General features: G+C 39.2%; 1 protein-coding gene across 2 annotated transcripts; it reads left to right on the forward strand.

Annotated features, from left to right (window-relative positions):
* MTM1 (myotubularin 1) lies at positions 1–26,765 on the forward strand. 2 transcript variants are annotated; one of them, XM_066202369.1, is made up of 16 exons: positions 1–103; positions 1,793–1,944; positions 9,344–9,415; positions 10,079–10,151; positions 11,581–11,675; positions 12,686–12,796; positions 13,130–13,231; positions 13,525–13,608; positions 14,717–14,866; positions 15,138–15,326; positions 17,757–17,942; positions 18,948–19,154; positions 21,087–21,179; positions 21,692–21,805; positions 22,122–22,298; positions 24,538–26,765. In XM_066202369.1, exons 3-16 carry the CDS (start codon positions 9,353–9,355, stop codon positions 24,703–24,705), a joined length of 1,812 nt encoding a protein of 603 aa, XP_066058466.1. In that variant the 5' UTR covers positions 1–103; positions 1,793–1,944; positions 9,344–9,352; the 3' UTR covers positions 24,706–26,765. The 2 variants fall into 2 exon arrangements, with proteins under 2 accessions (XP_066058466.1, XP_066058467.1); XM_066202370.1 differs by having other exon boundaries at positions 24,541–26,765.
* Positions 26,766–27,578: the final 813 nt, after the last annotated feature.

Here is a 27,578-nt window from a genome sequence, read left to right on the forward strand (position 1 = left end):
GTGAGCGCCGCATTCGGGCCCGCGGCGGCGGCACCGCGGGGAGGGTCGGTGGGCGCCGGAGCCCTGTGTGTCCGCTCTGTGTCTTTGGGGCCCGGCGGTGTCGGTGAGTGCCGCTGCGGGGCTCCTGTAGGTCACTGGGGCCCGGCAGTTTCGGTGCGGGAGTGCTGTGGGGCCGCTGTGTGTCGTTGGGGCCCGGGCGGTGCCGGTGCCGGTGCGGGGCCCGGTTTCCCGGGCTGTTTGTAGTCTCTGATTTCTCCTCATTCTCACCCCGATGTGCAGCATCCGTCTGGGAGCGAGGCGTTGTTGGAGTGTGGCTCAGCAAAGACGCCTCTGAAGTGTAATTTTTACCTTTCCTGTTAAATCCTCTCCTGTTTTCACATGCCGAGTGCTCTTGGTTCGCTTTCAGACCTTTAAGCCGCTGTAATGTTCATTTCTGGCTGGCTTAAATTCTGTTCTGAGGCATGTGACCTCTTCCAGCGTTCAGGGCTGAAAAGGTGAACCTTTCCGTTTCAGAGCGAACTTTTTAGTTGATTTAAAGCGAGAAATAATACTTACAGATGGCAGACTTTGTGCTTGCTGGGTTTTTGGGTTGTGGCAGTCAGGAGGCGTGTTTTCTGCTCGGTGTCTTTGGTGGATTTTGGTTTGTTGGTTTGGACTTTTTTTCAGATATACGTGTTTTAAGAGAGCATAAGAAAGGTATCAGCTTTTTTTCACAGAAACCCCCATTTTTCTTAGTGCTATAAAAGCAAACTCAGCGTTAAAACTGTGAGAATGTTTTGTCGCGGGTCTGTAGACTGGTTTGCCACAACAGGCACTGACAAAAACTGGATGTTTAAAAAGCAGCGTGTCTCTGTGTCCCAGCCACTTTCCTGGGGCAGGAATCGTGCACTTTGCTTGCTGGTGGTCACACATTTGTTTATCATTAGCCACACTGGAAGGACCAGGTGTCTCATGGTATAGGAATAGCATGATGTAAAACCAGAACCTCTTCCTTCCTTTTTTTTTTTTTTTTTTTTAAATTAAAGTTAATTTGTTTTTAGGTGGTTAAAGAAGTTAGGCTGTGCAGTTATTAACAGAGTGTTAACACACGGAACTCCTGGCACTGTGTGTGACTTCATCGTGTGGCAAGTGTCCCAGGAGATGAGCTGTGGAGCTGTTTTCTATCAAACGTAGAATTCTCCCCTTTTTGCACTGTTTTATCATTCTGTGCTTGGTCAGAAGCAGGAAACACGCTTGCTGAAGAGATGAGCATCATCAAGGTTGATCAAACCCTGGTGCTGTTGTATTCCTGTATGCAGAATTGCAGAGTTAATTACCAATAGTTGATTTAGAGTGCACAACTGATTTAATGAGAAGTAGCAGTAAAACTGTAGATATTGGGTGTGTTGTTTTAAAGGACACAAAATACTGGTTTCCCTAAGAACTTGACTGGGGTAGCAGTAAGTTTTTTGTTTCACGGTCTGTTGCTTCTGGCTTTGCCAAGTTACACAGCTTTTTTTGTGAAAGTCATTCCTAACTGTATTTGGGGTAAGAAACTGACATAGCAACATTTTAAAACCAGTTCTTAGAGTTTTAGAAGAGAAAGTTCTCAATTCCACCTACTTGATGCCAAGCCTTCTGACACAAGGTGAAACATGAAAAGAACTAGTGCTGTTTGTTTTCTTTCTCCAGAATGTTTTTAATAGCAACTGTTCTGGGATTTTGCTTCCTTTCTGAAGTTTTTTAAAGTAATGTCAATTGAAATTTTCTGGCAGTGTTAACGATGTCTTCCTACCTGTTCCATTCCTGTTAGAGGCCAGCTGGGACACAAAAGTCAAATGTTGTTGTGAAGTTGAAGGAATGAACACAAGTTTCCTGTCACCTGACACCAAAGTGGGCACCTGTATTTTATACAACTGACATGACTGGTTAAATCTGGAGACTTCTGAGCAAGAGAGAACAAAAGTAAGTGCCTTTAAGTGGACTGTAGTACCCTTTTGTGTTAGATAGAATGTGTTTTTTCCCAACCATGTCTCAGTAACTCGTGTGCAGTGTTGTTGGAGCGAGTGGAAAGGTTGTGCAGCAGAGTCTGGGATGTCACTGGACACATCAGTGTGGAAAGTGTCCAAGTTTCTGTGCCCACCAAAGCCTGTTGTTTGAAAGAGAGGATCCCCAAAAGTGCCCTGAGAATGTCTTAGGCAGGGTGGTCCCAATGTCTCCTTTCTTAGGGATGAAATCAAGCACTGATTTGTAAATTACTTCATCATAGTCTACTTTTTAAACTACACACCAGCTCAGAATGGCACTTTCTCCTTGGTATTGTGTGTATTCATGTAGTGGAGGATGGAACTAAACAGCAGATGGCAGAGGATGAGTCTGATGGGTTGTACATGTTCGTAAAGGAAAGTTTGGGAGGAAACCCTGAGTAGGGGGCTGTAGTTTTAACTGTTACAGTGTCATTTTTTAATACAGTGTATCATTGCCTAACAGATGCAATTTCCCTTTCTCCTGCGGAATCATCGGTTAAATCTTTAACAACAGAACTGCAGTGGCCTAAGGGGTTGTCTTTCAAGAAGAATGAGCGGGGAGCAACTGAAGGCTTTCTTAATAGAAAGCTGGGAAGCTGTGTTTGCTGTCCCATAGGCTTTCCTGTCAACTGCATCAGCTCTTGACAATGTGGGAGGTTTGCATTCCCTGCAGGGGATTTGAAGCAGTGAAAATAGACTGGGTGGGTTTAGAAAGCCACGGATCAGCCTTCAGGCATGGTTTTCCTACAGATGTAATGTTGATTCTAGAGGTAATCTGACAAATGCTTTCTGTATAAAACCCACTCACTTCTGTCATGGCACCTAATCTAGGTAGATTTAGCTGTTAGAGGGAAAAGCGCTGCTTCCTTTGATCCACCCACAGGACTGAACTTCCACTTTACAACTGAATATTAACAAGCAGTCCAGTCCAATCATGGCAAGTGAAAGGTAGTGCACATAGAACAAATACAAGATTAGCAATAAGAGAGTACAAGTGGACAGAAATGATTGTGAGCATATATTGCAAGGACTAGAACTCCTGACAATTCCTGGTATACAGGCCTTAGCAAATAATTGTATATATTACTACTAAAGAAAGTGCTGCTTTTATTTGTAATACTGATATAAAGCACAAAAATTATCTCTCTGGTCCCATGGCAGCATGTATTCTACTCTGTCACCTCTCTTTGTTGAGAGGATTTGTAATTCCCTTAAAGCTTGCCAAGACGAAAGCTAGGATATCATCCTAAGCTATATGTTCAATATAATATTAAAGGAGTAAGCAAATGGGTTGATAATTAGAAAAAGTAACGTTACTGACCTTTATGTTAAGTCTTGTTGAAAGTTGTGATTTACTTTGAAAATAGGGTGGGAGTTAAATTCCACTTAACGTTGAGACAGTAAAACAAAAAGCTTCAGATGCAGACAGGAGAAATATCAATCAAGACAGAACTGAGATTTTTTAAAATTCCTCCAGCTATTCTTTATTCAATACCTGGCTTCCATGTACAGGCTACAAGAGGTTTTTCTTTTTAAGAAGCTTATACATAGAAGTGTGTAGGATCTGGTGGCACTGAGAAATTTCCTGCCAAACTTTCTGCCAAGTTGGGGTTTTTTTGCTGCCATTTGTAAGTTGCCGTTGTCAGGATACCAGTTTTTTGTTAGTGTGAGGTCTTCCTTCAAATATCTTGAAAACTCCCTACTCTAGTGAGCCTGTAAAATCTGAGTGGGCAGGCAGCTGACACACTTTTAGTGGGTTTGGTGAATTAGGAGTCACTTGACTGTTGGGAATTTTGTTTGTTTGTATTTGTTTGTGTTGAATCCTTTGGGAACAATGACTTGACCTGTCAAATGCAGGGCACATCAGGGAACAAGAGAATGCTTTTTCTGGGAGAGGGAGGGAGGGTTTCTGGCTCCTCACAAACAAATTCAGCAGTCTGTGTTGGGTTGTGCAGCTGCTGTGCAGTCTAGCAGAGAATTGGCAACAGTTCTGGAGTGCATCTTTCTTAGGGATGGGAAGCCTGGTGTAGGATTGGTGCTGAGCAAACAGCTTTGGATTGAGAGGGGTTTTGTGATAGTGTTTTTGTAGGATACAGATTTTTTTTTTATATAGTGATTATTGATATAACTGACTTGGAAACCTCAGTGCAGAAGGGCCGATAGATTCTACATGGACAGAATTCCATTGAGGCTTGCACTGCTGGCATGCTTGGTGTGTTCTGTTTACATCTTGAATTGACAGGGCTTTCAGAGAGACTTGAAAGCTCATATGGTTTCCCTGGAAAATGTAGATATAATAAGTACATGGGAATAGGGAATGTTATTTAGAAATTAAGGGAGGAAACAAACCCACTAGTGGCATAATCCAGTCTCAGATCAGTAGAATCACGAGGATCCACTTGAGGAAAGGTGAGGGCTGTGACCTGCATTACTGAGAGGTTGTGCTTGGAAGGATTTTAGACCCTGTAAAAGTGATGGTAAAGTGAAAATAGGAGATTCTGTGATCTGCCAGGTGAGATAAGAGAGCACAAACAACATCATTGTGGTTAATGATCGTGGACTGGGAAATCTCTCCTCTGAGAGATCCTGACAGGGATGTTCAGCCTGGAGAAGAGAAGGCTCCAGGAAGACCTTACAGCACACTCCAGTGCCTAAAGGGAGTCTGAATAAAAGATGGGCACAAGCTTTTTATCAGGGTCTATTTTGATAGGACAAGGGGGATGATTTAATGTAAAAAAGGGTCAGTTTAGACTAGTTAAAGGAAAAGTTTAGTTAAAGGAAAAAGATGGTGGAAACACTGTCACAGGTTGCCCAGACAGGATGCCTCATCCCTGGAGACATTTGAGGTCAGGTTGGACGGGGCTCTGGGTGACCTGATCTACTCAAAGATGCCCCAGCTCATTGCAGAGGAACTGGACCAAATGACTTATGGAGGTCCCTTCCAGCCCAAGCAGTTTTGATTCTAAATCTCCCCTGCACTGGTATCTTTCGCTATTGCAGGAAATTGCTATTGGGTTTATATCCTTTGGAAATACATATCAGCAAGTATTTCTCTGGTGTAGGGTTTTAATTGTTTGTGTATTTTAACTTTTTTGAAACTGGAATGCTCTGCTTTATGCTCCTCCTTTTTTTGTAGCGTTGTAACTTTTGAGACTTCTGCTACCTTACTTTTGTTTCTGGGTATAGTTTCTTTGTGCTAAAATATAACTGGTTAAATGAGCTTGAAAGAGATGCATTCCCGTGGAGTTGGTGAGTTGGTTGTGGCACTGTTGTCTCACTGTTCTGTTTTGTTTGATTGTGCTGTTTGCTTAGGGACAGCTCATGTCTGGAAAACTGCCTTCATTGCCTTCGACCTTTCTTGTGTCTTGTTTTGTACCCCTGCATGTCTTTATATCTCATCCTAAAATTAACCTTTAGTAAGATGAATGACTACTCTTGACTTCATTGGATTAAATACCTATTTACTCGTGTTAGACATGCTGGTGCTTATTTTGGTGACTCTGATAACTTAGATGCTGCTGTTGGCCTGACACTCCAGTACTGCTGCCTTTCCATATATATTTAGCACAGGATTTATGTTCTTTTCTGCTTAATAATTAGAGTGAAATACTTTTTTTTTTTCTTGCCTTTTCCTTTGTGGTTGTCCTAGCTAGACTGTGATAGTGTCTTAGAAATTCCTAGAGTTCTGTGTTATTCTGTATGTTACTTCTGAAATCTGACATATATATTATCTGTTCTGTGCAGTTGTGGTTTTGACAGATTTGCCTTGGCTTTAGGACTTTGTATTTCATGCTTTTAATTTTCTAGAGGAAACACAAGGCATTATATTCATACTCTGTATGTTACTATGGCAAGGAGAACTCTACCAGCATACCTTTCAAACATTGCTCAGTGTGTGTCTCCATTCCCATGAATCCCAGGAAGCACAAGTGTAAATATCATGTTTAATGAGGACACAGATTCCAGGTAGTTTAGTTGTTATTGTAAGAGCACCGAGCCTCCATTTCTTGATAGTGTTACTGTATTGAGTTCTGATAACTTTGACAAAGCTTTGTTTGTCAGCTCAAGTTAAATCCAGTAAAATTGCTTTGTCTCCTTGCTATTCTAGATTCGGGAATGAATGTTCAGCTATTGGTAACGGCAGAATATCACAAAGAAAGATGTCGGATTTGTTTTAAATTTGCAGAGTAATTCCCTTTCTGTTCAGCTGCTGACGAGTGTGAGCTTTGTAAGGTTATCAATTTTTGTGCAAGTCTGGAAATACACGAGTGATACTGGGCAATAAAACGTGCTTGCAGTGGAAAACTACTTGAAAGATTTCTCCCTGTGTGGAAGGACTGCTGCTGCTCTGTGATAATGAGAAAGTTGTAGCTATTTTAAGACTCTGGTGGAGCATGGTTTTTTTTGAATTGTTCATGGCAATATTACTTTGGGTGGCTGCCAGAAGCTGCTTCTACAATTAGACAGATTAAGAAACAATATTAAAAAAAAAAGGAAATATTTCTTGTTTAAGTGTTTTTGAAAACTTGTTTTCCCTTGATATGGAGAAGTCCACTTCCTTAAGGGTGTGTCCTTGTTCCAAATGCTGTCTAATGAGTGCTCTATAATTAATTACTAGGATTTAGTTTACTTTTTGAAATGTGGGTGGTTATAAATATGCTTATTAGTATTTGGGACTTTTTAAGTATGACTGGATTTCAAAGCAAAAATTTTTTTAGCATTAGAAGTATTCTTCCACTTGCATACTGATGAAATCAACTCACATTAATTTTAGTGAAAATTTTTTGATGGATTTAAAAAAGTACTGTGACAGATAACACCTTATCTTCATTACATATTTATTCACCTTGATTAACTCTGAATAAGTCTAATTTGCATCACTGAAGTGTTGAAAATGAAACAGAGTAGTTGGTTGCAATTCCAGAGGGAAGTTTTCTATACAAATTGAAGTCAGATAATGAGTTTATTCTCACTGTAAAATATGTTTAAAGAAATAGGTCTTGGGACAGAAACAAACACCTGCTGCAAGACCACACACATCTTGTTTGCTTCAAGTGGCCTGGTGGGCTGAAGGGGAGCTCTGTCCTGCTGTATTGTCAGGCTCCTCAAAGAGAATCTTTTCTGAGAGCCTGACAGGATCTCTGTCTATTTCTTTTAACTTTTCTCAGTGGGAATTATAGTCAGTGTTCTGGATTATTTCAGAATCTGAACTCACCTCATGTAATGTGAGTTCAGCCCGAACTTACTGAATGTGCAGTAAGGGGAGGAAATAATACGGGGAGGAAACAGAAGGCTTTTGAAACACTTGCTGCTGTTCCCTGTGTGAGCAGCAGGAGTACACTGCCATTGCAGGGCATAAGGAGTGTCCAAAAACATCAAGGTTTTGTTTTTCTGAGCTCTGGCAGTGTGCTGGCCCTGAGGTGAGTGTCCAGGGTCCTGGCTGGGCTCTGTGGCCTCACTGCTGGAGGAGCTGTGTGTGCAGTCAGAATTTCCAGGGTTGTCACATCCTTTAAAAGTCTCTTTTCTAGGGCTTGTTCGTGCTCTGGTCTCTTGTGGCTGGTGCAGCCTTAATTTAAATTTACGTGAGCTCCAGTTACTTAGTCTCTGCTGACACAGAAAAAACTGGGGCTGCTGTGCCTTTGTCTCACCTGGCATTTCTCACTTCAAATATAAAAAAATGGACACTTCAGATGGAAAATTTTTAAAAACAACCTTCTGAGTAAACATGCCTTTTACCTTTATAAAATCTTAAACTTTTATAAATTGAAGAATCTCATCTGAACAAATATTGGATGTTGACAAGTTGGCAGAGCAATATAGCAGAAGTTGAATCTACCTTTATAGTATGTAAGCTATTGCAAGGAAGGAAAAGCTGTGAAAATATCTTCTCTTAATACTCTGTGGTCAAAATATTAGACTCCAGTGTTGCAACAGTATTTCTGTGGAGGACAGTTTGAAAGGATAATGATTTAATTTTGATTGCTGATAGCTTTTCATTGATATTGTTGGCGTTGCAGTAAAAATAGTTCAGGGCGCCTTTTTCAGTGTTTGGAGAAAGTTAAGATAGCTGGAGACCCAGAAGGGAGGTAGTAACCTCTGTGTGCAGGGTCACACAGGCTCTGTGACATTCAAAAGCCTTTTTTCTTCATTTTTTCAACTGAATGTGTGTTCCTTTTTAATGTTTTAATTTCTTTTTTTTTTGTGGAGGGTTGTGGTTTTTTTACTGAGAAGCTGTATCACTGAATATTGCACTTGGAAACACAATGCCGAGTTTCCTGTGTTCGTAATGAGACATGAATGACTTGGGTAACCTGTAGAACATCAGGATGTGGTTTTCCACTTTTTTCCTGCACAGACACATTCATGTGCTGTTAAAATGATGTCAAAGCATTTCTCCTCTTGCAGTTTAATGTGTGGCTGTCACAGGATTGTTGCACTGTCACTGTCAGCCCAGTGTTACACAGGAGCATGAGCTGCTTTTCTTGCTGCAGAGATCTGGCCAAACTTTCCAGTGCTGCAAGGGGAGAGGCAGTGCTTTTTAAAGACTGCAAATTTGTACAATAGAAACAAAGACTGTGTAGTGTGTAATTGTTCACCCCCAAACAAACAAACAAACAGAATTTCTTCAGGACTACTGTGTGATGTCAGATTGGTTGATGGAGGGGAGGTGTTTTCCCAGTGTTAGTTCTAGAATTCCCTTCTGCAATATTGGGAAATGAAGGTGATGAATCCTCTGTCTTTAATTAACACCATTTTAAAAATAAAGAAAATCCTTTTCCTTTAAATAGTTGAAGGTTGTTGGACACTCATTCTTCTGGTGTGCTAACTGAAGCTCCAGTTAGGAAATGGGGGATTATTTTTAAACAGAGAAGTACTGTGGAAGTCCAGCTGTTTCTTGCTTTGTTTTTAAACTTGAACCACTTGAGTGTACTGACATGCTTGTGACTTCAAAAGCTGTGCAATAATACCCCAAATAGGTAGCATTTCATAATATGTGTATACAGTGACTTAAAACAAGCACTTTAATGTCTATTTACTGAACTAATACTCGTATTCCAACACCTGAATTCCATTATAGAGCTTGAGTCAGAATATTCCTTATAATAAGACTCAATTGCAAAGCTAGTAATGAATTTCTTGTTAGATTTGGATGTTTTTGAATAGTAACCTTCAATTACGAGGGATTGTGTAATTTTTTGAATTACCAGTAGCTTGCAAAATATCCTTTTTAGTTCTTGATGTCTACCTGTGGACCTCAAAAGTCTAAAAATCTCTCCTGGAAAGAGTCTGTAGCTCAGGAGGAAGTTTTAAGTCTCCAATTTGTGTTTATTTGTCAGATCCCTGGCATGGCCTCATCATCAACACCCAAATATCATTCAAACTCCTTGGAGAACTCCTCCAGTAAACGGGTAAGTGTAACTTTTTTCATGTTTTTATTTCTTTACATCAGAATTCCCAGAGAGCATTGTCTTGAATATTTGCTTCGAAAAATAAGTATTGAAATGGCTTCTTTCATGAATGTATATACTTATTTTTATTGCTAAAATTCTCATGCAGTTAACTGAGATGATTTAAATCATCTTTTGGAGTGGATGGGCAAATTATTTTTTATCACAACTAATGAGAGGCTCCATAAAATCAGTTCTAATGTACTTACTCTTATCCTCACTTTCTACCTTGAAATATTCTGTAGCATTCTTGAAAAGTTTTGGCCCTTTGCTGCCTTTGATTCTGTATTGCAATTGCTAAGTTATACCTTGTTATGTTTGTCTGGAGAACTTAAAGTATAGAGGTTTAATTCCAGTTTAATACAAATAACTGACTATTCTTTTAGGAGAAAGATTAAAACCTGCTTGTATTTCTGATCTGTTCAACCTTTAAGTGTTTCATAGTTGTATTTTCAGATAGTGGTGTGTGTTCCTGTTTTTTGGTTCTGTCTGTGACTTTCTACTTTGGCAAGACCTGTTCTTTCCCAAGCAGGAATTACCTTAAAGTTTGGTTGTTTTTATTTTTAATCTAGAACTTGAAATTGTAAATAAACTGTGATGTGCTGTTGTGCTTCTCTTCTTTAGTCTCTAAAAGATGGAACTAACTGGGAACAAAATGAAGAAATACCTCGTCTGCCAGGAGAGACCAGAGTTACAGGTAAAATGCCTGATGCAGTGATGCTCAGCAGTCTGGCAGGCACTTGTACCTTACTGAATTCTTGTGTAATTTGGGCTGGGGGCAAAGGTTAAATCATGCTGAAATGTCATGAATTTTTCAAAGAAATTGTGAGAGATTCTTTTTAGCACTTAACACAACTAACTGTGAAACATTTAAAATCTTGGTTTCTACACGTGGCAGAAAGAAATTGCAAGTTGTGTCCTCATTGTATCTACAGATTAAGTAGCACATGTTGGGTGGTGAGAGCTCCTCCAGGTTTTCTGAAGAGGATTCTGATTTCCACCCATTATGCATTGATACCTTGTAGAGTGGTGTGGAGTCTAAGCCTAAATGTGAATTCCCAAAGTACCATCTCATGCTTCCTTGACACAAGAGGGCATGAACAGGGCTTCTCTGCTCTTGTTGGCCTTTACATACAGAAATGCTGTAACACGAGGGAGATTAATGTACTGTGTAGTTTTCTTTTGAGGCTCTTCCTGAAATAAAAATCTTTGTTCAGGTCTGTCTTTTACTGCTGCAGCTTCTCCTTCCCTGTGCCCAGATTTGTTGGGTGAATTTGTAAACAAGATTGGCTCAGTTGAAAGCAGAGTAGTGATTCAGAGGAGGCAGTTCTGTTTTTGATGAAGGAGGTGTGAGGGACAGGGTGTGGGGCTAAGATGGATGTACGATGTGATCCTTTTGGAAATTGTCTGTGCTTTGGGGCACTGCACTGGAATAAGGCACTTTTTCTGGAAGGCAAATAAATCGATTAGGCTAAAGAAATGAATGGACAGGAAGAAATAAATGGAAGTCTTTAATTTCATGGTTGGACTCAATGATCTGAGATACCTTTTCCAGCCTTAACGATTCTGTGATTCTGCTTGCATTGCTCCACTTGAATCTTTTTGAGTAGTGTGTGTTAGTACTTGTTCTGTTACTGTCCTTGCTGAAACACTGCTGATGGCCCTACTCTGATTGCCTCAAATTGAAATGTAATGTTTCTCTGCAGCGTGGTGAGGTCCCTAAACACTCTACAGCTGGAACTACTACTTCAGCAGAGAATTGTTGACAGAATGGTGTAATAGTATCCACAATGTATTTGTTCTGGGGTGGTGAATAGACTGATACAGTAATAAGAGTACTCCATGTTCTATGTCCTGCCCTCTCCTGTGTAGTGCTGAGAATGAAAACACAAATATAACTAGGGAAGGCTACTGAGATCTTTGCACTTAATTTGGACACGTTTAGTATATGAGTCTCTCACATTTTCTTCATAATTCAAGTACATAAAACTCAGATGTATTACTTTCTAAATCCATTCACCTCTGAGTACAGCTCTCGTTTTATTTTAGTGCTACTTAAGTGATACTGTCCTTAGCTCTCATTTTGTCTTTTCACAATCTTTTAAGAAACACTACATTTCTTACAGACAAAGATGTTATTTATATGTGTCCATTTAATGGCCCTGTTAAAGGAAGAGTGTACATCACGAACTACAGGCTGTACCTAAGAAGTGTGGAAAATGTGAGTAAAATGCCACAATTACTTCCTGGGATGAGTTGGCTTTAAACTCCCTTCTGTTCACCCCCTCTGCCTTTGATTTATTTTGTGGCCAGTTCATTTGTTTTAGTTTTGGCACACATGTGCTCGTGGAATTGCATGGGATGTTTTTTGCTTGAAATGGTCTGTAATGTTTGTAATAACCATATCTTAAATTCTGTAATGACTAAATAGTAATTGCCTTTGTGCCACTGAGAAATCCATATAAAAATGTAAGTTCTTTAAAGTTAAATGTGTTGTAAAAGTGTGATTCTTGCCTGGTAAAATTACAGTTTTATCACTTACACTGAACTGATACCTTTATCTTTTGTCTGTCAGAGCGTTTTTGATGGCTGTTCCCTTTACACTTAATCTGTGATAGATGAAGGGCAGCAGCTAATGATGTGCAATAGTTCTTAAAATGGCTGTCAGTAAACCAAGACTTTGATTGTCCTTGCTGTTAGAAAAGAAAAATACTTTAATCAGTAGAACCTTATGTGGGTGGGGGAGTGGTAATGTGTTTGATAAGCAGACATGGAAGAGAGTAAAATGTGCTTGTGATCTCTTTCATAATATTTTTTTTTTTTTAAATAAGGATTTGGGGCTATTGAACTGATGTCTTTCTGGCTGTAGCTAACTGTTCTAGTAATGTCTTCTTTAGTTCTGCTTTATGCTGTATATCATCAAAGCAGTGTTAGCAAGAAGGGGCAATCAGTGTGTAGCAGAAGGTTTTTCTTAGGGTGTTGCCACCATTTTCCTTGCATACTGAACAAGATATGAAATATTTTTGTGGCATGTTGAACTGGATGATGCTCAAGCACAGGGTGACTGTACAGACTTCATAACATGCTGGGAGAGGAGACTCAAAGGCAGAAACATGCTTTTGTTTCCTCTATGTATTTCATGTGTGCTTTCTATTCTGGAATGCATAAGAACATTTTGCATCAGTCTTCTTTTCACATTAATCTTTTCCTTACTCAAACTTTTTTTTGCAGGATCCAGTTGTGATACTGGATGTTCCACTGGGTGTAATTTCAAGGATTGAAAAAATGGGAGGAGCTTCAAGCAGAGGAGAGAACTCTTATGGATTAGATATAACCTGTAAAGTAAGACTTTCCAATAGTTTGGTAGGAAATTAAATCTAGAGGGTTTTTTCCTCACTGATTACCTATTTATAGGAAGGGAAAAGTACATGCTTATGGAGGAATTTAAAAAGAGCTTTTTGAAACTGGACAGCATACAGAGTGTGGTACTGCTTTATTGGTACAATTCTTACACTCCATTCTATTTTATGGGGAGAAATATAACTGAACATTCACAAGGGTTTGAGGTGTGTTACAAGCAGATTCTAAATCATGTTTAGTGTCTAATATAGCACTTGTACAGAGAGAAGCATCTTACAGCTTTGGTTCCCCTAACAGATAATGGCTTTGTTTTAGGATATGAGGAATTTACGGTTTGCATTAAAACAAGAAGGGCACAGTAGAAGAGATATCTTTGAAGTCCTCACGAAATATGCTTTTCCCCAGTCACATAACTTGGTAAGTTACATCATTTCTATTGCTGAGTTGTATTAATGCAGAATTTCTTGCCAATTAACTTTGCCTATTTGTGCTGGGGCTGAGCTGTGGGTGCTGGTGTCTGTCTTGGTGCTAGGCTGAGTGTTGAACACAGCCCAGCACCAACATAAACCAGCTATAAGTGGACAGAGTAAGGCTGGCATGGAGCAGTCAGCCCTGTTTTGTAGCAAGCATTAGGGTATAACTGATGGTGAGCCCTCATATTTGCCATTTTCAGTCAGAGTTCGGTGTAATAATTCCTTTTTATCTTACAGCTTTTTTTTGCCTTTGTAAATGAAGAAAAGTTTCCTGAAAATGGATGGATGGTGTATAACCCTATGTCTGAGTACAGGAGACAGGTGAGTTATTACGGTTGCTGTTGTCTGGTGCTTTCACATCTCCCAGCTTGCATGGAGGAATTACTGTTTGTACATTTCTCTTATCAGCTGTTGGGAGAGGATGGAATTGCAGCTTGAAGAAAAGTAAAGAAAAGAAATAAAACACTTGAGCCTTTAAAAAAACCTAGAATGTCACAGGAAGGTAATCTTTGCTCTTTGAAGGAAGTTATTGATGCCTCTTACAATATGCCACTGCTAAGTGAGCACAGGTGGGGAGAATGTGCCAAATATATAACTGTAGTGTCCTAAGCATAGATTGGATTTGTTGTTCTTCCCAAAAGAAGTGGTGGGGGGAAAAAAGCAGCTTGTTTTAGAAACAGCATCGCTTTAGAGAAATTACGGATGTCTATCAGTATTCTTCCTTGCTCTTTATGTGATCTTGGAAAAACGTCAATGAAAGAGGATGATTTCATTTTAAAATATCTGTTAGATAATTAAAGTATGCCATTAAAAAAATTAAAGAGCAAAAAAGAAGAACTTCCTTAATTTTTTTTACCCTCCATAGTTTTTTTGGTTTGTGGTTTAGAAGCCTAAGGCCCAAAAAAGGTAAAATACAAACACCCCCACAAACCCCACTGTGCCTGTGTGGAAGACTTGTCAGTATTTCTCCTGGAAATGTCTTACTGGGCAGAGTGCAACTAGGAGTAAGAAAGTTACCCTGAATCTTACTTTTAACCTGACAGAAGTATCAGGCTACAGGGAAGAAAGATGATAGTGAGACTTTCTCCCTCACAGCTCTTCACCAGGGAAGGTGGAAAAGCAGAGCTTTAGGGAAGGAGAGAAGGTAATTTTCTTTCCGCAATCCCACCGTTAAAGAAATACATCTCCTAGTTTCAGTCATTATTTTGAAACTTACTACAAGGCTAGAATTGTGTGCATAAGGGTATGAGATGGCTATGAATCCATCTGCAATGAACTGATTTTTGTGTCTTACAATCTTTTTTGCTTCTATTGCTTTGAAACTGTACTCAGTTCAGTTGTTGCCACGTGGCCATAACGCCATGTAAAATTCAGGGGCGGAATTACAACTTGTTGAGCCAGAAAGACTTTGACTAACTTCATGTTCCAGGGGCTGCCTAACGAGCGGTGGCGGGTGACGTTCATCAACGAGCACTACGGGCTGTGTGACACGTACCCCTCGCTCCTGGTCGTGCCGTACAACGCCACAGATGAGGATCTCAAGAAAGTCGCTGCCTTCAGGTCCCGAAATAGAATCCCGGTGAGTGTTGGCTGATGGGACTTGCCTGATGGCGGTGTGGTGTGGGGCCTGATTTTTCTGGGTCTGAGGGATTTTCGGCTGCTAGCAGCTGCTAACTTTTTCCCAAGAGACTAGAAACAGTTGAGATGTCAAGGGATTGTACTGTGAAGAAATAAAAAGGTGTTAATTTTCATACTGTGTATTTTAAAGAATACAGCTTTAAGTTATGATTTTTTTTCTTTTTTTTTAACTAAAATGAGTTTCCTCTGCTGTGTGTTTGCCTTGTGACCAGGTTCTCTCCTGGATCCATCCAGAGACCCAAGCTGTCATCATGCGCTGCAGTCAGCCCCTGGTAGGAATGAGTGGCAAGAGGAATAAAGATGATGAAAGGTACCTTGATGTCATCAGGGAGGCCAACGGGCAGATCTCCAAACTGACCATCTATGATGCAAGGCCCAATGTCAATGCAGTTGCAAATAAGGTAAACAGATGCTTCTAATGTCTTGTTTTTCAAGGGAATGAGGGGGAGACTTACTTAAATGGGATCAGAATCATATACCAGCCTAGGCTGGAACAGATCATGAAAAAGCATCTCCTCTAACCTTCCTGGAAGAAAAGGTGTGCCTGTGGATTGATTTCTCCTCTGCTTCCCTGTCAGTTCTGTTGAGGATTAGATTATTTAGGCAAGCTCAGGTAATGCCAGCACACTGCGTCAGTGTTGTTTTTGGCATGGAGCACAGCATACATGGAGGTGCTCCATCTTTATATGCAAAAACCATGTTAGGGAGTGGTGGTGGTGGGGACGGGTTTAATGCTTTTGTCATTCACAAGAGAATGTGCCACGCCTGGGGATAGTCCCTTAGTCATGGAACTTCAAGCACAAATGAAGGGGATGTGCTCTTCAGTAGTTACTTTGCTCTGTGTGTCTGCACAGCAAAGAGCATGAGACCTGAGTGAAATGATAAGTGTGCTTATCTGGAGAGAAGGAATTCTAGCTTCCCAATAGTTTTGTGGAACACCAGTTCAATGAAATGAGTCCTCATCAGTGTTTGTGCTGAAAGGAATATGAATTGGTAAAACTTGTTTGCATCTAAGAGGTTTATGTGTAACAAATGCTAAGTTGCTTTCACGAATAACAATAATAATTCAAGGGTGGGGAATAATAGTGGTAGTTTGCTCTGTGCAAGTTAGATGCATGTATTTTTACCTGTATAATATTCTTCTCTATAATACAGAATGTAGTTTGTTAAGCTTTGTTGCTGTGTTTGTGTGTATAGCACACATTCTTTCAGAGACTATCCTAGGGGCTGTTTTAACCTGATGGTTTGTATTTTGACGGTCTGCCTCAATTGTTTGCATTTGACTGTACAAATCCCATTATCCTCTGCACACTGAATTTTTATGGGTGAACAAAAGATGTAATCTTTCTGTTTGCCTTGTGGAAAGATTGTCAATTACATCTTGGAAGCAAATGGGGTAAAAAATTGAGTTTGTCCCAGAAGTGCAGAAAAATTTAAGATAATGTCTTGTAGGCTAACTTGATATGTACATGTTTTAATTAGCTCCTCATATGTCTAAATATGAAATGCTCAATCAGAGCAGTAGACACAGTAGGGTACATTGCTGGGTCTGAGGGAGAATGACATAAAAAGTGCAGATCAGTGTTGAAGAGCGCTGAAAATATGTTGTGAACAGCTGTGAAGATTTGTCTAAGCAAAATCTTGGGCTGTGCTACTCATGCATTGCCGTGTTCCTGGTCCATAAGTCAAGACGCAGTCAGGAGCTGCAGCAGCCCTGATGCTGAAATTACAATCATTCCTCACAAAGACTTCAGAATACTCCAAGAGAAAAATACACTCATTGCTTCTTTCTCTGCAGAGCCTGGCAGCTCTGATAATAACCCGGTGTCTGAGGAAAGAAAGAGCACAGAATGGAGATCCTGTGTAGGTGGCACTCGTGGGGAAAAGCTACACAGTGCTCTGGGCTCTTGTCTGATGTATAGCTGGTGGCTGCAATGGCATATATAAACAAAATTTATTTATCCAAACTTATGGCATGATTTTGCTGTCTGCAGGTGATGCTGCAGTTTTGCAGCTCTCTGAGCTTGAGGGAGCTGGTGATGTTAAGTCTGAAGCAAAGGAGGCTCAGGGGGGACCTTATCACTTTATACAACTGTCTGAAAAAGGAGGTTGTAGCCGGGTGGGGGTCAGTCTCTTCTCCCAAGTAACAAGTGATGGGGCAAGAGGAAACGGCCTCAGGTTGCACCAGGGGAGGTTTAAATTGGCTATCAGGAACATTTTAATTGTGGAAAGGCTGTCCAGGGAAGTGGCTGAATCACTGTCCCTGGAAGTATTTAAAAGATGTGGCACTTGAGGGTGTGGTTTAGTGGTGGGCTTGGCACTGCTGGATTAATGGTTGGACTCAGTGATCTTAAAGGTCTTTTCCAGTCCAAACAATTTCATGTTTTCCTTTGTAAAGTCACATTGGTAGCATTGTGCCCTAAAATATGTGTGGGTTTTCTGCTTCCTTTTGTGAGCAGGCACATCCTCTGCAGTGGTGGTGGTGAAATGTTTTGAAAGAGCAACAGCAGAACAGACACTTTACTTATGTGGTTCCTTAACAGCTTAACAGTCTTCAGTCTTATTCAGTCTTCAGCACTAAAATTTCATTTTAGAAGAGTTAGTTTAACGTAAACTTTAATGTTATTGCTAATTTATTTCTTAAAGACAGAATCTAAGGTTCTTGAACATAATTTTTAAATTAAAGATATCTTATTCTTAACTGAACTCTGAAATTTAAATCTATTTGGCCAAGCGTTTTATGACTTTTGTCTATTTCCATGTCATTCCGTTTTTGTTCTGTTGAAGAGTGTCTATATGACTAAAGTTAATTTCAGATCTCTCGTTTGTAGGCAACTGGGGGAGGATATGAAGGTGAAGATGCATATCCCAATGCAGAACTTTTCTTCTTGGACATTCACAATATTCACGTCATGCGGGAATCTTTGAAGAAGCTGAAGGACATTGTTTATCCTAATGTGGAAGAATCCCATTGGTTGTCAAGTCTGGAATCAACCCACTGGTTAGAACATATAAAGGTAACTTTTCCTTGATTGTTTATCCAAATCTGTCATGTCATACTTGCTTTCTTTGCTAAGCTTTGAAGTAGTCCTGGAGCACATCAAACTACTTGGACTACACAAACAACATCTCTGAGTGTTGGCTTTTTTAGCCAATTAATCTTAGAGTATGTTATGAGACTCATAACTAAGCAACAGTAGGTGACATTGAATGTGTGTTGCCTGTCTCGAGAGTCTTTAGTAGAGGAATGCTTTCATTGATTGGCTTTACATGTGTGAGAACTGATTTATTTTGGTTTCTTGCAATACAGGCCTGCAGGTGACTGTGAAATATTAGTAAATACTTTAGTTGTCAGTGTGTATGTGACTTTATTTTGTGAATTATGGTTTTGTAAATAAATCTTGTAAATTCATTTTTTAATTTTTTAGTTTTTATCTGGTAGCATAAATAAAATACTTAAGCTGGTAATTCACCAGTGTTCTTACTAGTTGACCTTTGAATCTTTTGCCTCAAGTACAGCTGTGCAAAAGTAATTAGAGTATTATGTAATGAATCCTACTTAATAAAATGTTCATCTTAATTTAATATTTGGAAAATAAGTATATTAGAAGGGTGCAAGCTCTTTTTTCCAACATCTGAGAAATTCAGTCATTTAGTTCAAAGAAAGGAGTCAAATGAAATAACACTGAATTTTTAGAGAGTATATCCTATGCTAAATCCCCTCTTTCTTTGAAAAAGAAGCTTATGTTCTTTGGTTTATCAAGGTTACTGTTTTCTGCCCCGTTTTTTAAGAATTTACTGTGAGATGAATTTGATCTTACTAAGGGATTAGGAAACCAATCTGTTTCTCTATTTTTATGCAAGAAATTCGCTTGATCTCCTAGGAAATTCTTCTCCAATTAACTACGCTGCTCTTTTCACAGCAACAGCATTAATTCAGATACAAAGAAATCAACTCAGCATTGTGATCTGAGCAGAACTAAGCTGTGTTTTTTTGTTTGGTGTGTGTTGCTCCTGGGCAGCTGGTGCTGACAGGAGCCATCCAGGTGGCAGACAAGGTGTCCTCGGGTCGCAGCTCGGTGCTGGTTCACTGCAGCGACGGCTGGGACCGCACGGCTCAGCTCACCTCCCTGGCCATGCTCATGCTGGACAGCTACTACAGGACCATTGAAGGCTTTGAAGTTCTGGTGCAGAAGGAGTGGATAAGCTTTGGACACAAGTTCGCATCGGTAAGAATCACAAGATAATTGTGCAGTATTAACTTTGTGAAAAGCTCGCAGTGTTAAACCGCTCGCTTTGCGTCAGGGTTTGAGAATTCCTTTCATTGTTTTTGAATTTAGATTTGAAATGTTTCCAAGTAAAATGAGCAGAACTTTTGGGTTTGGACCTTTTTGATCAATATTTTTCTTGCTGTTCGTTCTGAGAACTCATATTTTGTCTTTTGCATCTTTTAAAAAGCATACAGTTGCTAGGGTCACTGTGGTTATTGAGCAAAGAAAATAAGGAGGCAGAAAAATGGTGTCCTTTCAAATTCTTCAGCTGAAGATCAGATAAAGCTGGGACATGAGGTTCTCTGTCACTCTTCCTTTGGACTGTTTTGACCGTCAACAGAAGCAGATGAATGAGTCTGGCCAGTGTCTTCTAAGTGAAATTTTGTCTGCTGCTTCCCAAATATCCAAAACTTGTCGTAAGAGCTCCCAAGAGGCTGTCACTGGTAGTGCTGGCTCTACTTCCATTCAGTTGCCTTCTGGGCAGAAGGTTAGAAGCTCAGAAGGTTAAGTAGTTACTTCCATAGCAAGTCCTTAATATTTCACAGGTACGTGAATCATTTTCATGGAAAATTCACAGAATATTCTGAGCAAGGGACCCTGTTCGTCCTGTTTGTGTCAGAAAACTTTTCAAAGCCTTAGTGGAACTTTTTTCTAAATGTGGCAGCTAACCATTTAACCAGGAAATCTGTGTGAGGAACCTGGAGGAGCAGATTAGGTTGCTGGGGAGACTGTGCTGTTTCTTACTATAAACATTACAACAATGGTGCTTGTTAGTGCTGGAACTTGTCATTCACATTAAGGAGTTTCTACAACTTCAGCAGAAGTTACTTGCATGGATATTTTGTCCCTAATGGAATATTCTAAGACATACAGGACTCTTAATGGTTAACAAGTACTTCAAACCATGGAAACTGAAGAGCAAGGAAGCCAATTTGGTTTTCTTCTTTATAGCCCTTTTCTAGTAATTTGTTACTGTTGACTGAGTTCAGCTGCAATCCCTCATCTCCCTCTATTTCCTCCCATTCAATTCTATTATTTTAAACTATTTTGCAAGCCATTGTACAGAGTAGTGTGCTGCTCTTATGATTTTTCATGTCCTTGAGGCATTAAGCTTGCTATCTTACAGGCAGATAGACAACATCTTAGGTCAACATACCTGCTTTTCTTTTGTCTCCTCCAGCAAGTACATTCAAACAGAATTATGGAATGAATAGAAACTCTTTTTCCCTGAATCTCTTACCTGTTCTCAGCTGTCAAATGCAAAAAGGAAGTAAACAGCTTTTACGAAATCTACTTTTTGTCTGTGGGGCAAATTCCTTTGATTGTTACTTTGGGCACCTCAGAATAAGGGGCTCACCCAAACTTCAACAATCTGTTAATTTTACGTCAAGAACATGAATGATTTTTTGATCTTGTTCATGTTTGCCTACTATCTCAGGGTGAATGTTAAGGTTCAAGTGTGGAGGAGGAAGAGAAGATTGTGTGGATAATTTTATGATCAAGGTCCTGCAGTGGCTTAAAATAAAAAGGAAGACAAAGTATGGAAGTTGGCTTTTGACAGGTTTACCATGTAAATATAGTTCAGAATGTATTTTGATTATTTGTTAAGTAATGGATGCTTCAGTAGTTCTGCTTGTCTAATAACCAGCAGGTTTTTATAACAGGACCAGTTATCAGTTTGGAAATTTTTTCAGACGTCTTTGAAACAGCTTTGCAGTATTTTTCTGTATCTGAATCTCTCCTCCTTGGTGCAGCAATTAATTTTGAAATTATAACAGTGGATTGCTTTATTGCAAAAGAAGGAATGCTCTAGTACAAAATAAGAAATGCTGTCTGTTGGCATAAAATAGCATGTTTCAGTTAACAGGAGGCTGCTTTGCTTCATTTCAGAGAATAGGCCACGGAGATAAAAATCATGCTGATGCAGACAGATCGCCCATCTTCCTCCAGTTTATTGATTGTGTGTGGCAGATGTCTAAACAGGTACGTTGTGGTGTTCTCAGAAGGTAACAGTGTGAAGAGATGACTGAATTAAAACACTACATCTTTATTTTTTTGAACAAAGCATTTGAAGAGGACAGCATAGCCCTCTCCTCTGACCTGTAGTAAAAAAGAGTGTATTTACTTTTATGAAAGTGATACACAGGCTGGTTATGTTGCTGGACACGGCACTGACTGTTCAGGCAGATCTTATTCTGTCTTGCTAGTAAAAGTGTATGTGTAACCATTCTGTATTTTATTATTATTATTATAAATTAAAGGTAGGTAGAACATTTTGAGAAGAGATTTTTCAGTGGCTGGTTTGAGAAAGTTGAGCACCTTGTGTCATTGGAGCACTTAGTCTGCTATGAAGTCCATGGAAGAAGTATTACCTTAAAAATTATTTGTAGATGTATCCACGCTTCTAAACTCTACCTTTAGCCTTTTAACCAGGGCATGTGCATATCCCTCTGCATTTTCCATGTAAACAATGAGTTTGTCTTTCCTGATTTCAGTTTCCTACAGCCTTTGAATTCAATGAGCAGTTCCTGATTACGATCCTGGATCACTTGTACAGCTGCCGGTTTGGCACTTTCCTGTATAACAGCGAGTTCCTCAGAGAAAAAGAGGTTGGTCAAACTCCTGATTGTCTCACTGCACTGCTGTCTGTACTCTAGGTGACTGCAAAATTTTTGGTTGGATTGTATTTGGTTATATAGGCCTTGCAGACAGTGATTTAGAACTGGCTTTTTTCTCATAGAATGGTGCCATGCAGTCACTAAAATACTTGTCAAGCACTGGGCTTGGAATCTTTCTAATACAGTAATGTATTATGCTTCTAAGTAAACCAGAAGTGTGCTAATTTTAGAATGTAACAATGGCTTCTATGATGGATATCTGGATTTTATGCAAATATTTACTGTTCTTATTTCGATTTCATTTTAGAAAGTGACTGAGAAAACGTTATCGTTGTGGTCTTTGATAAACAGTGAAAAATCGAAATACACCAACCCTTTTTATAGCAAAGAGCTGAATCGAGCACTCTATCCAGTAGCCAGCATGAGGCATTTGGAGCTCTGGGTCAATTACTACATCAGGTGGAACCCAAGGATTCGGCAACAAGTAAGTGAATTCTCTGTAACGTACAAAAAATGCTGTTAGACATTGGAAATAAGGATTTTGTGTCATAACTCATTGTAGACCAGTACCTGTAATCTGTTCAGGTTTTTAATGTTGCGTTTGTAAAGATAGAGGAAAAAAAAGTGGAAGTAATTATTGTAGTTCTCTCTTAGCTCGTTGAACTTATTTTCCTGTTTAGTAGCAAGTCATCCTTGAGCTCTTTCTAGCCCTTTTTCTTGGACACATGTCTAAGGGCATTTGATGCTGCTAAATCCTGAATGACAGTGCTTAGAAATGGGGCTTGCTGATCCCTGAAGAGTTGGGGCATTAGCAACACAAACACAGTTCCATTTGCTTGGTCTTTCTCCTTTTGCTGAGAGAGGCTATGAAACAATTTACAAATGAAATGACCTTTTGAGTCCTTGCTCTTTGAAAGCCCATATGTATTGATGCTAAAATTCAATTTTTTAATGCAACATTGATGACCCAGCATTGTTTACACTGTGGATGAAAGCGGTTACCAAAAATTATACAAGTGGATCAGACTGAAGTCCAGAAAAGCTTTTATCAAATGACACTTAGTTCAGTTCTGTGATTTTAATCCATAGGGACACTCAGTGTATGTTACAGTCTTGCTGGAAATCTCAGCCATGTGGCACATAAAGATTGTGTACAGAGACTTTTTTGTCCTTCTTAATAGCCTGTGGAGATTTGAGTAGGAGAAGATAGAGGAGCAATTTGTTTGACAGAAGCAGTCTTCACAGTCCAGCCCTTGGAATGAGTCAGTAGTTTTCAAGCAATGCACTTCCTTTTCCCCAGCTGATCTCCTGTATTATTTACAGCACTTTAGAGGCTTCAGGAAAGCCTGGCAGTTTGCTCTGGCTTTTTACAAGTACATTGCCTATTGGAATTGGAAGTTGTGGTTTTAAAGCTTTTGTTGCTTGTTGTGAAAGATGAGGGTGTTTTGCAAATGGTGAATATAAATATTTATTTTAGAAAGTGAAAGATTATAAGACATGCAAATTAGCTGCACATATACTTAAAAATGCAGTTTGCCATTATTTGGGAGAGCTTTTTGGCAGGAATTTCTCCTTACAAATGCACCCAAGTGACAGTATTCCATGCTGGTCCCTCTACTGGTCCCTCATTTTCACCATTTTTGTACACAAAATGCAACTCTTTTTTTCTGCACATGAAATTTATGCTTCATCTTCACTCTAAGCAACTGAATAACGTGGCTTGATTTTTTTTAAATTACCTTTCTTAGTGCCATTCCTTAGAAATATGTTCTACTAGTAAAACTATTATTCTGCATCACCAGTCATCTTAGTACCTGCATTCAGCATTGATCCAACTTCCACAGTTGCCTCAGCGTTGATCACAATCCTCATGTGTGTGCACAGTGAGTGGTGCACCTCAGAGTGCTGCTTGAACTGGTTTGGAACTGGTGAGGTGTTCAGCCATTTGCTGCTGAAACTCCACAGCTGACAGCTTTGAATTCCAGGCAGTTAATTCTGAAACAGCAGCAACTTCTAGACAGGTTTATTCAGCTGAAGGGAGCTTTAGGCTTTCTCTCTGCTTTGGGCAATTGTAATAGTTCTTTTCCATTTGTTTCACTGCTCTGAAAATGAAGTTAAGCTCAAAGTGGAAATAGTTAAAAGGCTTTTTATGAGTAATCTCCTAAAAGCCAGAGCAGTTGATTGTAAACACATGCAAGTTTACTTAGATAATTCGCTAATAAATTTTTTTATTTCATTTGTTTATTTACACTAAGTTGCAAATTTACTATTAAAAACTCAAGTAAATTTCATCAGTGAGGGAAGTTATTTAAGCTGAAGACATGGATCTTAATCTGATCAGTGTAGCTAAAATAATCTGCCTAAACACTGAGTTTTAGGGAACATGCTGAGACATTTGGTTTCTGGACTCTAAAACCTTTTAGTAAGTCTAGAAGAAGCTTTGGTCAAGGTATACGAGTAACTATCTTGCACACAATATTAGATAACAAGAAAATAAAATCCATATCCAGGGGAGTGGTGGCTGATTTTCCTGAGTCAGGACAAATGATTTTGTGCAAAGATTGCCTTGGGGGGAGTCAGCTGGAAGGCAGAGGGCTCTCAGGTTGCACCAATGAGTATTTCTGTTTAGCCATGACTTGCTCCACCTTCCAGGAAGCCCCAGACACTGGAGCAGCCTGTGAAAAGTAGTTGAAGTGCCAAGACTAACACGGATCTCTTCCTAGCAGCCCAACCCCGTGGAGCAGCGTTACATGGAGCTCCTTGCCTTGCGGGATGATTATATCAGGAGACTTGAAGAGCTGCAGATCACAAATAATTCTAAGATATCCAATTCATCAGCCTCATCAACGTCTCCCTCACAAATGGTGTCCCAAGTACAAACACATTTCTGAAGAAAATGTTGGCTTCTTTCTATGCTGTAATAGCAAGTGGTGCTTAACATAGAATCTCTAGCATAAAGAGGAATATTCTAATGCCTTACATTAGACTGTCCTAACACAAATTGTTTTTAGACTGTCTTCATTTGAGATGGACTTCAAAACAAACCCAACTCTTGGATTATGTGCCTTTCAGAACCTGTGGACTGGGAACATTATTAATCAACTCATAGCTGTGGAGGGCTTTACGAGTTATTTTGGTAGGTCTGGTACAATTGAAATGGAATTGATTTATTGTTTTCATAAGAATGCTTTAATTTATTACATTTTTAGGTCATGTTTCTGTAAGGAAATTCATGCTCAGTCTTACCTGTCATGAATCAACACAATAATGGCAATAGGAATATTCACCTTGTATAAAATTAGGTATGTCTCTATTCCTGTTAGGAATACATTAGTGGGGTTCATGAGAGAAAAATAAATTCTATTGCAGGATGTCAGAGAGAAATGTTGAAACTTTCTGATTACCCGAGAATTCCAAATTTTCCTTTTTTTAAATAAACAGAAATATGGAAAGCATTTCACTGATATGCTTCTAAATAAAAAAATCAAATAGTGCAGTAGATATCAGAATAAAAGAAACTTTTTTTATTGTAAATTGATTTTATTTTTAAACACAAATGAAAATTGTACTGGAGTCTGAGAAGTTCTGTTTGGGCTAGCTGTTCAGCACTAAAGTACAGTACAAATTATCACTGTGGACAGTATTGGTTCTTTGAATTAATACAGAATTAAATGTTTCCAAAAGAAGGTTTTTATAATTAAAAAGAGAACCATAGGGACATTGCTTAAATACCCAGCAATAGCCATAGTATTAAAGCTTCTGTTTGTCCTCTAAAAATAAATGTGCCTGTTTAAAGGAGCTTTTATACCAAAGTAGACAAAAATTCTCAGTTATAAATAATTTTGAAAACTTGTACATTTATACTTTACTGTTTAATTTAACTCCTATTCAGCAAATTTATTCTAAAGTATTTAAGGGGCTTTGGTTTTGCATATAGTGTGTGCACTTATATTGGACATTCAAGTGAGCTCTAGTTTCAAGCCTACCTTTCAGAGGCTTTTTGTAAATCTTTAATTTGTTCCTTTCAGGTATTTTTTTAAATAGTTGCAAGCATTTCTTATGACAGCACAAACTTTGCTCTTGATATTTAATTAAAATTTTGCATATTCTCAGAAGTTTAATGATATTTAGGCAATCCAGGAAATACTGCAAATCAGGATCTGTAAAGGACTCTAATATTGTTATTTTATAGGAGATATTTTAATGCTTGAGGCTTGTCATTGTAAATTATTGTACATGTGGTGAGTTTTGATCTGCAAGATATAATAGGATTATATATAAATTAAGTTTTGTGTAAGTGTATATAATATAGTTTATTAGAAATTCTGCAAGTTTATAAAGTGTAAATATTTTGCATATGAAAACTAAATTTAAAGGTATAGTTCCATGAAAGAAGTCAAAAGTTTAGAGGACATTGAATATTTAAAACAGTATTTTTTTTTCAAAGGAATAAAAATATACCGCCTCTGGATTTAATTCAGTATATGCACTGAGTTGCACTATGTTTTCAGGGAAGTTCAGAGCATACAGCATGTATGTTCTAAAAACACAGAATGATCTGACTTTCGTCCTCTAAATTTCATTCTCCCATCTATGCTTTCCTGTATGTGTATCCAAAACAACGCTGTCCCCCAATCTTGACTTGTTAAGATTCATTACATCAGATAAATGAAGAAGGATACTCAGTTGTTCATGAGGTACTTTACATTTTGAAAGCTATGCATACTCTGGTATATTTGCCTTCTACTTACTTGTGGTTTATTAAAAAAAAAAAAAGAACAACAACCCTATTTTTATTAGAATATTTAAAGTTTCTGTATTTGAGTTTAACATGTTGGTGACGTCTCTGAGCGGTGTGAAAAAGTTCTGAAAATCTAATGGTTTTTACTGTGTAAACACTACATGATAACCTATTACATTTGGGAAAGTGTAATATAATGAATGAAAAGGATCTCTTTTTGCACTTACTTCATTACATATTACTTTGTATTACTCTTCAGCTGAATTTGTCTTTGAAGCTCTCTAACGTGGCTCTGCGTGGGCTTGGAATTTTTCGAGCCAGCAGATAAGACAGGTGTTTTAATTGTTTTTACAACATAAAGGAGATTTTAATCCAATACGTTCTGGAAGATACTACTTGTGAATGTAGGCATGCAAACTTATCAATGCTAAGAGAACAAACCTTCCCCCATAACTGGCTTCTCTGGGCTGTGGTTGTGCAGATTTGCTGTCCTCTGTGCCCACTGTCGCCTGTTCCTGCCAGGAGCACACCTGGGGAAGCTTCTGAGGTCGTGAAGATGAAACTTGCAGGCGCTGAGTGCCTTTTCTCGGAGGGGTAAAAAAGCAGAGCTGGGGTGGTCAGCATCACCAGCAATGACTGCCCAATATCCCGTAAGAAATGTCAGTCTTGGAATGCTAGTTTAGGGGTTTTTGCATTCCTTTCATGGACATGAGGAGAAATAAGCTAGGTTTTGTGCTGGGCCTTCTGTTACTTATTTAGAAAGGGTATTTGTTGAATGCCGCCTTTATTTGCTCATGCCTTACCCTTCCCCCCAGCATCACTGTCACGGCTGTACCCAAGACATGACTTGTGTGCTACCTCCTGATGTATTGTTAACCTCTGCCTTGAGTTCAGGTGTTGTGTCGCAGCGAGCATTCTGTCACGCATGAGAAAACACGACGTGTCACAGCAGCGCAGGAGGAGCGTTACCGCTTCCTCACTAACCCTGGCCGCCGCTCTCCTCGGATCCCGCGGGACGTCTCA

The sequence above is a fragment of the Chamaea fasciata genome, unplaced genomic scaffold (genome assembly GCF_029207755.1).
Source record: "Chamaea fasciata isolate MVZ Bird 193981 ecotype frontalis unplaced genomic scaffold, bChaFas1.0.hap1 SCAF_22, whole genome shotgun sequence".
Taxonomy (NCBI): domain Eukaryota; kingdom Metazoa; phylum Chordata; class Aves; order Passeriformes; family Sylviidae; genus Chamaea; species Chamaea fasciata.